Below are 13,875 nucleotides of genomic sequence, written 5' to 3'. Positions count from 1 at the left end.
GAAGAGTGATATATTTCCATAGTAATGACACCATCAACAGTAGGGATAAGTCTCTTTGGCTACTTTCATTTTGATTCATCTTTCACATTTCTGTCTGGAGACAGTACATAGCCCAGGCTGACTTCAAACTTGGGATCTGCTTCCACCTCCTGGGTGCTGAGACTAGGTGTGTGCTACCATGCCTGGTTTACCTTTCCTTTTTAGTTAGTCTAATTTCAGATTTAATTCTAGCTGACAGAAGAAATAGGAGGATCCAAAACCATCCTCAGTAAGCCTCAAGCTTACAGTATCTTTTGAGGAAGAGATCTCTCAATTTTGAGGTTTTTAACTTCTCCCTCTTTTAGATCTCTAAACGTCCCACTAGGTCTGAGGGCCAGGCTGCTTGGCTTCCTGGCTTTTCTGGAGAGGTCCCCCATGTCACCTTCCTGAAAAAGGTGAATGGCAGGCTGATGGAGAAAAGGAACCTTGACTCAAATCCAGCAGCAAGCACACAGTAGAATACGCTGCAGGTAGACCAGCTGGCCAGGAGCTGTCCTTGGTGCTGGAGAGCAGCTTTTGGGTCCTACCTTGGGTTGAGGGTCGGACTGCCGGCTTGGGTTCCGAAGTGTGCTGCTCCGAACCGGGCTGCAGGGCCTTGCTCCTCGTTATAGGCATGGGCTGTGGAAGGACCTGTTTGGGGAAACCCTTGAAGAACCATGCTCCAGATCGCTTCCACACCTGAGGAGGGAGGGAGGGAGGGAGGGGTGAAGACACAGCAGCCGTGCCTGTGTGCTTCAGCCTTTATAAGCCAACTTTGATCTCTGCTCCACTGCACATTGGTACAGCAACTCCCTCCCACATCTCCGCAGGAGTTCACTCCATGCCTCAGTCCTGCAAACTCAACACCAACCACTGGTGATGTCTGCGGTGGAGAAAGAGGAACATGGGAAATATGGAGGGCTGGCCCCACAGGACACAGCATGTGTGGTGAGGTTAGGGCTGTGTGGTGTGGTCAGGGCTGTGTGGTGTGGTCAGGGCTGTGTGGTGTGGTCAGGGCTGTGTGGTGTGGTCAGGGCTGTGTGGTGTGGTTAGGGCTGTGTGGTGTGGTCAGGGCTGTGTGGTTAGGGCTGTGTGGTGTGGTTAGGGCTGTGTGGTGTGGTCAGGGCTGCGTGGTGTGGTCAGGGCTGCGTGGTGTGGTCAGGGCTGGGTGGTGTGGTCAGGGCTGTGTGGTGTGGTCAGGGCTGTGTGGTTAGGGCTGTGTGGTGTGGTTAGGGCTGTGTGGTCAGGGCTGTGTGGTCAGGGCTGTGTGGTTAGGGCTGTGTGGTGTGGTCAGGGCTGGGTGGTGTGGTCAGGAATGTGTGGTGTGGTCAGGAATGTGTGGTGTGGTCAGGGCTGTGTGGTCAGGGCTGTGTGGTCAGGGCTGGGTGGTTAGGGCTGGGTAGTGTGGTCAGGGCTGTGTGGTGTGGTCAGGGCTGTGTGGTGTGGTCAGGGTTCTGTGGTGTGGTCAGCGATCTGCAGTGTGGCTGGGGCGGTGGGGTCGCGGCCGGGGCCGTGGGGTCACGGTCAGGGCCGTGGGGTCATGGTCAGGGCCGTGGGGTCGCGGTTGGGACCGGAGGCAGGACTCACCTCCCTCTGCTCCAGGCAGATCTTGCAGAGCCACACGGGGTGCGGGCGGTTGTTGGTGGTCTCCACCCCACACTTGGTGCACACATTCTGGGGACAGAATGACCGTGCAATGAACACACTGGTGCGCCAGGCCTGAGCAGGGAGGGGCGGAGGGGAGGGCCCGGGAGAGCTAACCACAGGACCCCAGGATCTCTCAGTAGATGGAAAGATCTAGAACTGTACTTTCCATGTCCTTTCTCCCATGAGAGAGGCCAGTTGGACTTAAGCCCCGACTCGAATCTGACTCTCCATCACAGGAGCCTGAGCTTCTCGCAGCACTGATGAGGAAACTCACCCCGAGTCCCTGCACCGGGGCCTGAGTTTCCCCCATGCTCAGACAGATTCCTGATGCACGTCATAAGAGGGGGGCTGTCTGTCCATTCTGGTTTTTATTTCTTCTTTCCTGCCCCAAAGGATCCAAGACAGCCCTGACTAGGACTGAAGTCCACAACTCGCCAAGGAGAGGAAAGTTAACTAACTGTGCAGCTGGACATTATATTTTGGGGCTGCATTTCCTGGCAGCCAAGGCAAAAAAAAAAAGGAAAACCTGAGATGTCATGAAGTCTTTGCTTCAGGTTGATGGCAGCAGCTGTGTTTCAGAATAGACAAAGCTCTCCCAGCACCCCATTCCAGCACCCCATTCCAAGTGGGGCGCTTAGACCCACTGGGGGATCAGCAGGCGCAGAGCAAGACAGGCCCCTGTGCCCTCAGGCATCGAGAGTGGGATCTGGGGAGAGGGTCCAACAGGCCGGGGGGAGGGGGCTCCCTAAGTCAGGGAACACTGGGGGCTGGGTATGTGGCTTAGCGGTGCGGTGCTTGTCTACCATGGCGTGAGGCCCTGGGTTTGGTTCCTCAGCACCACATAAGCAGAAAAGCCAGAAGTGGCGCTGTGGCTCAAGTGGTAGAGTGCTAGTCTTGAGCCAAAGAAGCTCAGGGACAGTGCCCAGGCCCTGAGTTCAAGCCCCAGGACTGGCAAAAACAAAAACAAAAAACAGAAAACACTGAAAGCGCTGACATTTACATGTATGGCACATTCCATACTGAACTTTCCAAGCCACCACCAAGATCCTGGCCGGATCCATCACCCCCATGTTCTCCGGTACTCCCCAGGCCCCCAAATCCATCCTGGATGGAGCTCATGGAGGACCAGAGGGACTTCCACAGGGATGAAGTAGGCTCAGGATGACCCTGGGGGACAGTTGACCTGGGGGAGGGGAGGCCTCCCAAGGGAATTCAAGGAGCAAGCTTCACCCCCCCCAAGCCCCACCCCACATCCCATCCCACACCCTGACCAGGCCCCCGTGGTGCTGAGCCAAAAAGGGGTCCCCGTACCTTCTTGCAGTCCTCGCACACCACACAGGTGGAGCCCAGCGTCCCCAGCTGCTCCCCGCACAGGATGCAGCGGTTCACGCCGTCTCCCGCCACGTTCTTCCTCATGTTCTCCAGCCGGTCCACCAGGCGCCTGCGCAGAGACGGGGCAGTGAGGACTTCACCCCCCCTCCCCCGGCTGTCCTGCGGGGCCAGCTGGGTGCCCTTCACCTCCTGTGCTGTGCCCTGAGCACCTGCAGGTGGCCATGCCAGGAGACCGCCCTGCCCAACACCCACCAAGCCCACCTACTCTGCGTGAAGACGCTTGCTGAGCTGAGCAGGTGTGCACGCCTGTCATCCTAGCTACTCAGGAGGCTGAGATCTGGGGATCACAGGGCAAGGTCAGTCCGGGCAGGACCAAAAAGCCAGAAGTGGAGCTGTGGCTCAAGTGGTTGAGCACGAAATCTCAGGGACAGCGCCCAGGCACTGAGTTCAAGCCCCAGGGCTCTCTCTCTCTCTCTCTCTCTCTCTCTCTCTCTCTCACACACACACACACAGAGTTTCCACATTCAGCATCCAATTCGCAGGAGTCCTGTCTGCTTGCTAAACTATCTCACAACAAGCACTCCTGACCGTGCATTGATTAAAAGGCATTCTGGAAGACACAAGGACAAAGAGCAGGGCTGAGCCACGTTCGAGTCTCTTCCTGGGCCCCTGGATGGTGAGGAGCTTGGTTCTCTGAGGCTCTTCTGGACCGGGCTTGGTGCAGATGGTCGAGCCACACTGTGACTTTGCTCAGTGCAGCCCTCGGGGACCGCAGGCCTGAGGCGGCAGCACCCAGACACCCCCTCTTCTCTGAACGCAGCAGAAGGGCCTCCGGGACCCCCCAGGCAGTGTCTGCGACAGCCTGGCTTCAGCACCTGCTCGGCCATGGAGAGCAGTTAGCGTCCGCCGTGGGCAGCCGTCGCTGCGGGCCAAGCGTCCCCACAGGCTCCCTGCCTGCGTGGCAGAGGCAAAGGCCTGGCCGCGTCCATTGCTGCATGTGCCTCGGGGCCGGGGTCTTCGTGGTGCCTCGGGTTCTCCCGTTCTCCTCTCCTCCCCTCTCCTCGGCCGTCTCCTAGCCCCGTCTTCGGTTGCACTGGCGTTCTGTTTTGTTTTGAGACAGGGGCTCACCACGTCGCTCAGGTGTGTCTGAAACTTGCAGTTACCCAGGGTGGTCTCCAACTTGCCTCTCTCTCTGCCTCCCATGTGCTGGGATTCAAGGCAGGCACCCCCAGCCCTGGCCTCCTGAAGCTTGTCCGGGGGGGCTGCAGAGACGATGCACTCATTTCTCAGTGCACACGCGCACGCATGCTCACGGATCCACAGGCAGCCCCACGTGCCGCGGGGGGGGGCTGCGCATGCAGGAACACGCCTGGCCCCGCGTGCCTGTACACCGGCCGCTGCTCTTTGGGCTCCAGCCCCAGCCGCTGCCCCCCAGGGGCCTGAGCCAGCTGCGGCGGCCCGCTGCCCGCCTCTCCGCTCCGGGTCCTCGGGAGGGCCAGACACCTCAGAAACATCCCCGTATCTGAAATGCACCCAGAGCAGACAAACGAACTCCCACCGCACCAGGACGCAGGCGTGGTGGGTTTATAGCCCGAGATGTGAATGTGAATGGGGGGGACGCTAAAAGCTGGGGTGCCACCAGCTGATAGAGCAGCAGCCAGCCGTGAGGGCGCAGGGATTCAGAGAGGAGGCATGGTTGCTGGCCGCCTGCCTGTCTGTCTGTCTGTCTAGCTGTCTGTTTGCCTGTCTGTCTGTCTGCCTGTCTGTCTGTCTGTTTGCCTGTCTCTCTGTCTGTCTGTTTGCCCATCTGTCTGTCTGCCTGTCTGTCTATCTGTCTGCCTGTCTGTCTGTTTGCCTGTCTGTCTGTCTGCCTGTCTGCCTGTCTGTTTGCCTGTCTGTCTGTCTGTTTGCCCGTCTATCTGTCTGCCTGTCTGTCTGTCTGTCTGCCTGTCTGTCTGTCTGCCTGTCTATCTGTCTGCCTGCCTGTCTGTCTGTCTGTCTGTGTGTCTTCTCTCTTCTCTCCCTTACACACACTATCAGTTACAGAGCCATGCTGTGTGCTCTGTCTCATCCTCATTGCTGGGTAGAGGCTGGTACCCTGGGGTTTATTAAACCTGGCACTAGCCAGGCGCCGGTGGCTCACACCTGTCATCCTAGCTACTCAGGAGGCTGAGATCTGAGGATCACAGTTCAAAGCCAGCCCAGGCAGGAAAGTCTGTGAAACACCAGAACACCGGAAGTAGTGCTATGGCTCAAGTGGTAGAGCGCTCGCCTTGAGCTGAAGAGCTGAGGGGCAGCGCCCAGGCCCAGAGTTCAAGACCCACATCGGACAACAACAACAAAGAAAACCTGAGGTTGGGGTTGGATGGTCCACCGCGAGCAGGGAGTTGGCTCCCGGCGGGGCCCGGCCCGAGGCTCCAATGGGGCCTCTGAGGACCTGCTCTTAGATGACAGAGCGGCTCCAGGGCGAGGCCAGCGCCGCACCGTGTCTCAGTCAGGCAGCAGACCCGTGCACCTGTTCCTCCTGTGGCCTGGGGTCACCTGACCGACAGAGCCCCGGCCTCTGCACCCCGGGGAAGCCAAGCGGGCAGCAGGAGAGGGTGGGGCCCGGCTGGCCTGGTGGAGCCGAGCGGGGAAACAGAGGTACCAGAGGCCAGTCACTTGCCCAGGTCCCCACGGCCATCCGGCTGCCAGGAAAGCGATGTCTGTGTCTTGTGTGGTGCTTTTGTGTGGGGCCGGGCTCCTCTCCCCTCTCTGCCTGTCCTTCCCCGTCCTGAAAACAGAGCTGAGAGACTGTGCATCGGACAAGGGTAAATGGGACAAGGAGGAAGGAGGATGCAGGGGAGACAGAGGTAAAGAACCTGATACCTGAGACCCGTCTAATTTAGAGACTGCTCTGACTCCCCCAACCATCTGTCAGTTGCTTTCCCCAAAGGCAATACCGGAAGTTCAAAGTCTGATGCGGCAGTGTAAAGGCTGTGCGCCCTGGGCGAGTGGCTTGACCTCTCTGAGCTCCCACTTTCTCAGCTACAAAACAGAAACATCTGCCTCTCAGCAAGGACAAATGAGGATGAAAGGAAATAGGCTGGCACCGTGCCAGGAGAGAAATGTTTCTCTCTGGAACATTACAATAGGGTTTACAAAAGAATCACCGACCCATTACCACAAGCTGTGTGACTCTGGGCAAGCCACGCAAGCTCTCTGTGCTCCGTTTTCCTCTGTGCAGTGGGAGCGATGAGGCTGCTGTGTGGAGCTCTGAGCGCAGCGGCTGTGGGGTGCGGGGTGCTGTGTGAGTGGTCTGCTGAGATTTTTTCCTCCTTAAAACTAAGAAAAGAGTTGGACAGGGTTGCAGAAAATGTCTTGAGTTCCTCTGTGGTTCAGAGTCCCCTAAACCCAACGATGTCGACTCAGAGACGTGCACAGACACACGCGTGTCTCCATTACCCGCACCCTTCCCTCGGGCCCCAGGCCGTGGGCAGCAGGACTAGAAGGCTGGGTTAGGAAGGCCAGGGTGTGGGTGTGGCTTGCTGTCTCCTGTCCAATAGGAAAGAGGTCTAAGTACACAGGGCAACCTGGGAGATTCATCACATGTCTCCCTGGGTCCATATTCTGGAACAATTCTGTGTCAACAAGAGGGCGGGGATGGGGGTGGGGGGGGGAGGGGAGGGTGTTGTCCCCCAGGTGGGAGCCAATAGGAATACAACAGAGTCTGAGCCAATCCCCGCCCCCCCCCCACGTCTCTCCAGCATGCTCCTCCATCTACGTCTAGATGTCAAGGTTAATGACAAGCCCTAATTGCTTTTCCAGGTCCATCTGTCTAGGAAAGCTGACCTGGAATGGCAGCCACCTTCCCTGCGTGCCTGCCAGATGCCCTGGCCAGGAAGAAAGATGGAGACAGGGCGGCCTGGCTTTTCCCAGACAGTGACCCGCAGGCCTCCATCCTCAGACTGGTGGGCCCCAGCCCCACGGACACGGCTCCGACAGCCCCGGGGCTGCGGCCAGGCGCATGGGAGCGAGGGAAGCGTGGAAGGTGCCCAGCCACCTCTCACCCTGAGCGAGCTCTTGGGCGTGGCAGGTGTGTGGTCAGGAATCCGAGGCCAGCCCCTGAGGGGGAGGCACCTCGTGGAGTCGGGAGCACTGTTTTCAGAGCCAGCCCAGAGGGGCCATCCCTGTGACCTCGGGCGGGTGAGCTAGGCTGACTGAGCCTCACCTACTAAGTGTGGCTGATGACAGCGCCCGGCTGGGGTGAGGTCAGATGCTTACCACAGGGCTGGACACGGAGCCGGCGCTGAAGTCCAGCGTGGGTCAGTAACAGTGTCCTCACACCCGGCCCAGATGGCTCCCACTCAGATAGTTGGAGGGAGAACTTAGCACCACAGGGGCCTCTGACCCGGGGCTGGGCCCCAGAGGGTGCCGCATCTATCTGCAGAAACACCTGCAGCCAAGCTCCTTAGGAGAAGCCCATTTGCACTGATGCATGGCCAACAATGCGGTATGGGGTCTCCCATCCCTGCCCCCAAACACTGCAGAGGCTGAGCAGGAAGGATCCGGAGAACCACAGGGACCTATTTGACATTTGAGGAAACTGAGCCCCTCCCCCCAATCTCATTGATCTAACAGCCTCAGGTTTCTGCTGCGGGGCCCCACGGCGCTCTGTTTGCAGTCTTACCGTTCATTATGGTTACTGGTGGCACTGGGGTTTGAACACAGGGCCTCACAGTTGCCAGGCGGCTGCTCTTCCACTTGAGACACACCCCAAGCCTTTAGGCTTTAATTTTCAGATAGGGTCTCCATTTTTGCCAGAGTGGCCTGGACTTCCACCTCTCTCACTTAGCTGGGACATCAAGTATGTACCACCATGCCCAGCTTCTGAGTAGCTGGGATTACGGACCTGAACCACCATCCTTGGCAAAAGATATCTCTCTGTCTCTCTGTCTCTCGGTCTCTGTCTCTGTCTCTCGGTCTCTGTCTCTGTCTCTCTGTCTCTCTGTCTCTGTCTCTCTCTCGGCAGTACGAGGTCCTCCACTTCCAAGGCAGGAGCTCTGTCACTTGAGCCACGCCCCTCCGCCCTCCTGCTTTGTACGAGATGCTCTACCTGGCTTTCATCTACCTCTGCTCTGATTCTGTTCCAGGGAGGGTAGGTGAAGCAGGAATGAGGGCAGGCAGGAGCTCAGCAGACACAGAGAGCGGGCTTGCCTCTGGGAATGCTGCCAGCCAGCCTTGGCTGTTGGGAGGCTGCAGAGAAAGAGCTACATCTAGAATCTTCTGGGGGCTGTCCCTCCATGCCAGCAAATCTCAACAAAGGTACCTCTTGTCGGTGTGGATTTGGCCCTGGACGCCTCTCAAAGTCTCCTTCAGGAGAAGCCAGAGGCTGGGGGATGACAGGGGCCGCTTGCCAAACTGGAGTCTCGGGCACAATTGCGGACCAGAGAGGCGCCAGAGAATGTCATAAACGAACCTTGTTTTTCTTCTTACACGTACTGCGAAATAGTTGCCATGCTTCACTGACTGTGGGCTCTGCAAGGATGCTCTGCATGCTAACCGAGTACTCGCCAAGAAGGGTGTGCTGATATTACCCCCACTTTGCCGACGAGGAAACGGAGGCACAGGGAGGTAAGGTACCAAAGGGACAGAGGTGGAATTTGAACCCAGGTTTCTCTTACCTGTGGAAGCCCACGTCTGTGTCGGCCACCATGCCACCAGTTCGGTGGGAGAATGCTAAATCATGGGGGGAGTGTTGGAATGTTCCAGCTGGGATCTGCTATGTCCATGGGGATCCCCAGAGCTTCACCTCCGGAAGCTGCCTCACACTGAGCCTGGGACCCTGGCTGCAGCTGACTGAGGGACAAAAGATAGCACTGGATGGAAGCCGGCCAATCGACATCTTTTCCTGGGAATTTGGACTCTGACTGCAGTGACTGCATCAGGATAGCACCCAATATAAGCCAAATAATCAGGGAAATAATCCTGGGAAATTGGTTCCTGGAAAGATTCTAAATTTCCCACCTACTTGGCCACAAGGTGTAGAAAAGATATCGGCATGCTCTTCATACGTAATACTTGGCTGGGCAGCTACCCAGCCTTGCCTGCAGGGAACACTACAGGAACTTCCCCCTACTGTCCGCCGCATGAGAGTGACACGTGACGTTCAAAATAACCCTGTAGAGAGTAACCCGCACAGGTGGTCACCCCATTTCCCAGCGTCCACTCTCCAGCCCATTCACACACCTCCCGTTTCTCTCCAGCTCTGTCCTTGCACAATCACACATGCTTCTACCGCACCTCGTGTCTCTTCCACACACACAAACTATCCCCGAGCCCCCCTTCCTGTCTTTCCTCCCTTTTCCTAAACACAGACGAGTCCCGGAGCCCAGCCGAGGTCTAGACACACATAACCTCAGGAAGTCAGTGGTGGGATTCCTGTCTTCTCCTCCAGCCAGTGAGCAAGCCAGGATTCAGACAGGTAAAGGCATCTCGGATTCCAGTGCTCACAGAATCCATCTCTCCAGCTCTCTCTACCTTCACTGCAGATATGCGCTCTCTGGCTGACTCTCTCTAATGGATACAGAACTGTACATATTTGCAGGGCACAGTGTGACATTTGAATACATGAATGTAACACATAATGACTGTGGTAACTGACAGGTTTAGCACCTGAAACATTTACCATTAATTACTGAAAACCCTCTCTGTTAGCTATTTTGAAATACTCATTGAGTTAGCAACCCAATTATGCAGTAAGTTCTTCCTACTCTGCTAGCACCCTTGACCCAGTAACTCTCCGCTTTCCATCCCCTCCTCTTTGTTTTCAGCCACTGGAAAACACTATGCTATTCTCACTGTAAGATCAATTTTAAGCTGGGCATCGTGGCACACACCTGTAATCCTAGCTACTACCCAAAGCCCTATTCAGTCCTCAGTAATACCCCCCCCACACACATGCATGCACCTGAGCACACATACAATCAGCTTTAGTTTTTTGCATGCAAGTGTGAACCACTGTCCTTTGACTCTGTCCAATAGCCAGAGAATTGCTCTCCGCAGCCATCATCACCTAAGGGCCCAGGCTCACGTCCACTGCACATCTCTGAGCCTGCCAGGATGGTCTCTTGATCACCTGTTCCCCAGATCTCTCCTCCCTCTTCTTCCACACCCCCAGACATGAAGCACCTCACCCATCCTACTCTCTCCTCTATTCTTTCTCTTCTTCCTGCTCTTCCCCGCCCACCTCATAAAGCAAAGATTCCAGGCCCTACAAGTCACAGACGACCAAGGCCCTGCTCATCCCACTGCTGCCCTGGCCCCTGCCTCAGCAGCCTGGGGAGGGGGTATGACCTCACCCAATTCTCTCCTGCTCCATCTCTTCCATCTTCTCTGCCCGAGCAATGACTCTGTTGATGATTTCCTTCTCCTCATCAGTCAGCTCTTCTTGCTTCCTCTGTCTGTCTGTCTGGGCACCGGGGTGGACGGACCAGCCTGCCTGTAGCCTACGAGGTAATAGTACAGTATGAGGCAGGACAGGAAGCCCAGGGAACGGTGCCCAAGACAGGGAAATCTGAGACCCAAGAGCCTGGAAAGATACAATGGCTGGGAGACCTGGTCAAAGGGATCGAGTCTCCAAGCCTCGGTTTTCCCATCTGTCCAATGGGTGCACACCCTTCCCCCATCCTCTTCCCATGGGCTTATTTTGTACAGGCAGATACTCCACACTGCCATCTACAGGAAACTCTGGAGCCTCAGGAAGATTCTAGAACAGGAGAACCCTCAAGCCAGAGGGGAAGCAATTCTGCCATGTTGCCATTTGCAGAAGATAGGGGTGTTTTCTTGCTCTTGAGGAAAGACCCCTAAATTCCTGAAGTTTTCAGGCCCCACAAAGACACACTGGCCTCTCAGAGGTGAGCTGGGAGAGTTGAGGAAGGGAGGTGGAGAGGCTGGGGCTTGCAGGGGAAAGATCCTGACAAACACCTGGAGCAGAGGGCACAGGCAACATGTATGACAAAGGAAGGAAAGCCAGCATGGCTGCCCCAGCATCACGCTCGCCCTCATGTGTGGCCTGCAGGCTGACTCTGGGCCAGCTCTGTGTGGCCCACTAAAGACAGCAGAGGTGGCTCTGAGGATCACTGACTGCAGGGGAGGCTGACCTTAGCACCCATGGGGGAGGGAATTCACAGTGTCTGGCCTAAGCCACTAGGCTTGAAGTGATGATTTTGCTACAGCCTTGGGTCCCTGGGAAACCATCCCACTTGGAAGGTAGAGAAAGGCTGACATGGAGCTTCATCTTCAGAGTCTGTATGCAAATTTCTCATTGTCAATGACAAGGTAGAGGAATTAGATCAAAGAGACAGTCAAGGTACTAGGAAAACAAAAGTGGTACACATAAAACCTCTGGGACATCATCAAGAGACCAAACCTACAAATTATGGGTAGAGAGGAAGGAGAAGAGATATAAGGTAAAGGCATAGAAAAAAAACATACTCAAGGAAATATTAGCAGAAAACTCCCCAAACCTTGGAAAGAAAGGGTCATCCAGGCATAAAAGGCTTTGAGAACGCCAGGCATGCAAAGATCAGGAAAGAAATAGCCCTATGCATACCATAATGAAAACACTAAATATACAGAGAGAAAACTATGCAGAAGTAGAAAGAAAGAATATGGAAAGCTATGAGAAACAATAAAGCCAAACTCATCAAAACAACAGCAGATTTTTCAACAGAAACTTGACAAGCAAGGAGGTCATTCCAAGCCCTGAAAGAAAATGACTGTCAGACATGCCAAGAAATAGAAATGAGTTTTTAAAATTGTTATTATTTCGCTTTTGTTTTCTCCTTTGTCCTGTTTTTTACTTCTGTACCTTTTGTCTTGTATGTAAGTTTGTCTGTTGTCTGGAGGTTAAGGGGGAGCACAGAAATGGTGAGGCAAAAGGTGAACAAATGGAGCAGTGATACGCGCCACATACTATGTTGAAAATGAACTGTACAACTTGTGGAGGAGGGGAAAAACTGGGAGAAACTGAGGGAACAATGGCACTGTTCAAAAAGAAATACATTCAGGGGACAATGGGGAGGGAAGGGATAGTGGGGAGAAAAAAAAGCAATGGAGTAGGTAACAATGTTTGACAAGAAATGTATTCATTGCCTTACTCTGTAACTATAACCCCTCTGTACGGCGTCTTTACAATAAAATTTAAAAAGAGAAATGTACTCATTACCTGACTTACGTAACTGCAACCTTTTGTATGTCACCTTTACAATAAAAATAGATAAATAAATTAAAAAGAAAATAAATGCCAGCCTGGACTAATGCATTCTGTCAAGCCATCATTCATCATTCAGAAAATAAAACCACCTGTGATTTAAAACACACACACACACACACACACACACACACACACACACCCCTAAAGGAATCCATTACTGCTAACCAGTATGACAGAAGACATATAGAGGAATTCTATACACTGAAGAAGAAGGCAAACACAAACAGGAAATATAGGAAAGAACAAATCCCACTAGTGGAGTACATTGGCAAATGTGAATTAGAAAAGCAAAGATCTCCTGAAATACTACAAACCTTCCAAATGAACACTGGATGTTAATAGTTTTGATTATTCAATCAAGACACAAAGAAGGTAGGCTGGATCAAAAGGCAAGATGCCTACAAATCCATCTCAATGACAAGCCCAAAATTAGCAGGTGGAGCGAAATAACAAAGATGGGCCTAGAAATTAATGAAATGGAGGCTATGAATATTACAAAGCATCAATGAAACAACAATAAATAAGATGTATAAGCTCTTAGCCAAACTGACTAGAAAGGGTTGTGGGGGGGAAGACTCAAATTAATAAAATTAGAGATGAAAATGGGGCTAGCACAACAAATATCACTGACATCCAGAGGCTCACTAGAGAATACTGTGAACATTGTATTAATGTAAACTGGAAACTCTGTAAGAAGTGGATACATAGCTAGATTCATTTGGCCTGGCAAAAGCCATCCAAGAGGATTTAGACCCTGAGTATGTTTACAAAGTATCCATCATACCTTCCTTCTTCCGCTCCCCACTTCCGTTCCTGGCTTGTACTCTGAACCCCCTCCACACATTTCCTGCATTTTCAGAGCAGCTCCAGGCCCTCATGGAGCCCAGGGCGGTCCTAGCCTGGGGCCCCACACAGGCCCTCAGAACACACAATCCGGCAGTTCAATGTCTGCTCATGGTCACTGTCGGCTCTAGACACATGAGCTGGGGTGGCTACAGGGTCTCCATCTGCAGAAGAGAGTGGAGTGGGAGGTGGGGGAGACTGTGCCCCCTTTTGGTCCTCCCCCCACCCCAGCTACTCCACATCCCACCGCCACCGACCAATAGTTCCTTCGGTGTTTGTCAGTGTCCTGCTTGGTGCCCCTGGGAGTCGGCGAACCTCCTGTGGATTTCCATGTTTTGATTCAAATAGGGAAATGCAATGGATTCTCAACCCTAAGCCTGTGCTCTCAAGAGGAGGAGGGGGGCTGGGGCTGTGAGTCAACGTGGGCATGGGAGGCCTTGGGATAAGACAGTGCTCCCATCCTGGCACAGGATGGCAGCCAGGGTCCAGTGGTGGAGCTTAATAAGAAATGCTGCAGACAGAAATGCTGCTCACCTGGAACAAGTTCCTCAGAGATAGGCAGAGGCCCCCCTGTGACACCAGGGGTGGGGGGCCTCCCGTGAGCCAGACTGAACCCCCGTGACTTGGGGCAGATCAGGTCTGGAGCCCCGAGCTCTGGTCTCGGTGGCTTTATTTCTTTTTTTTTGTTTTGTTTTGTTTTGTCAGTCGTGGGGCTTGAACTCTGGGCCTGGGCGCTGTCCCTCAGCTCTTCAGCTCAAGGCGAGCGCTCTACCACTTGA

At 54.3% G+C, this 13,875-nt stretch overlaps 1 protein-coding gene across 2 annotated transcripts in view; it reads right to left on the bottom strand.

The window, feature by feature from the left end:
- Window positions 1-13,875, bottom strand: part of Rph3a (rabphilin 3A) — a 38,927-nt gene that overhangs the window by 17,454 nt on the left and 7,598 nt on the right. For both annotated transcript variants that reach the window (XM_013023111.1, XM_013023110.1), the window contains 4 exons: window positions 10,338-10,484; window positions 2,977-3,106; window positions 1,606-1,692; window positions 567-717 (listed from right to left, as the gene is read on the bottom strand). In XM_013023111.1, coding sequence (XP_012878565.1) covers window positions 567-717; window positions 1,606-1,692; window positions 2,977-3,106; window positions 10,338-10,484 — 515 coding nt within the window. The remainder of the gene's footprint in view (window positions 1-566; window positions 718-1,605; window positions 1,693-2,976; window positions 3,107-10,337; window positions 10,485-13,875) is intronic.

The sequence above is a fragment of the Dipodomys ordii genome, unplaced genomic scaffold (genome assembly GCF_000151885.1).
Source record: "Dipodomys ordii isolate 6190 unplaced genomic scaffold, Dord_2.0 Scaffold66, whole genome shotgun sequence".
In the NCBI taxonomy this organism is placed as follows: domain Eukaryota; kingdom Metazoa; phylum Chordata; class Mammalia; order Rodentia; family Heteromyidae; genus Dipodomys; species Dipodomys ordii.
Note: the sequence above shows the minus strand (reverse complement) of the source record. Positions and strands in the feature narration are given on the sequence as shown.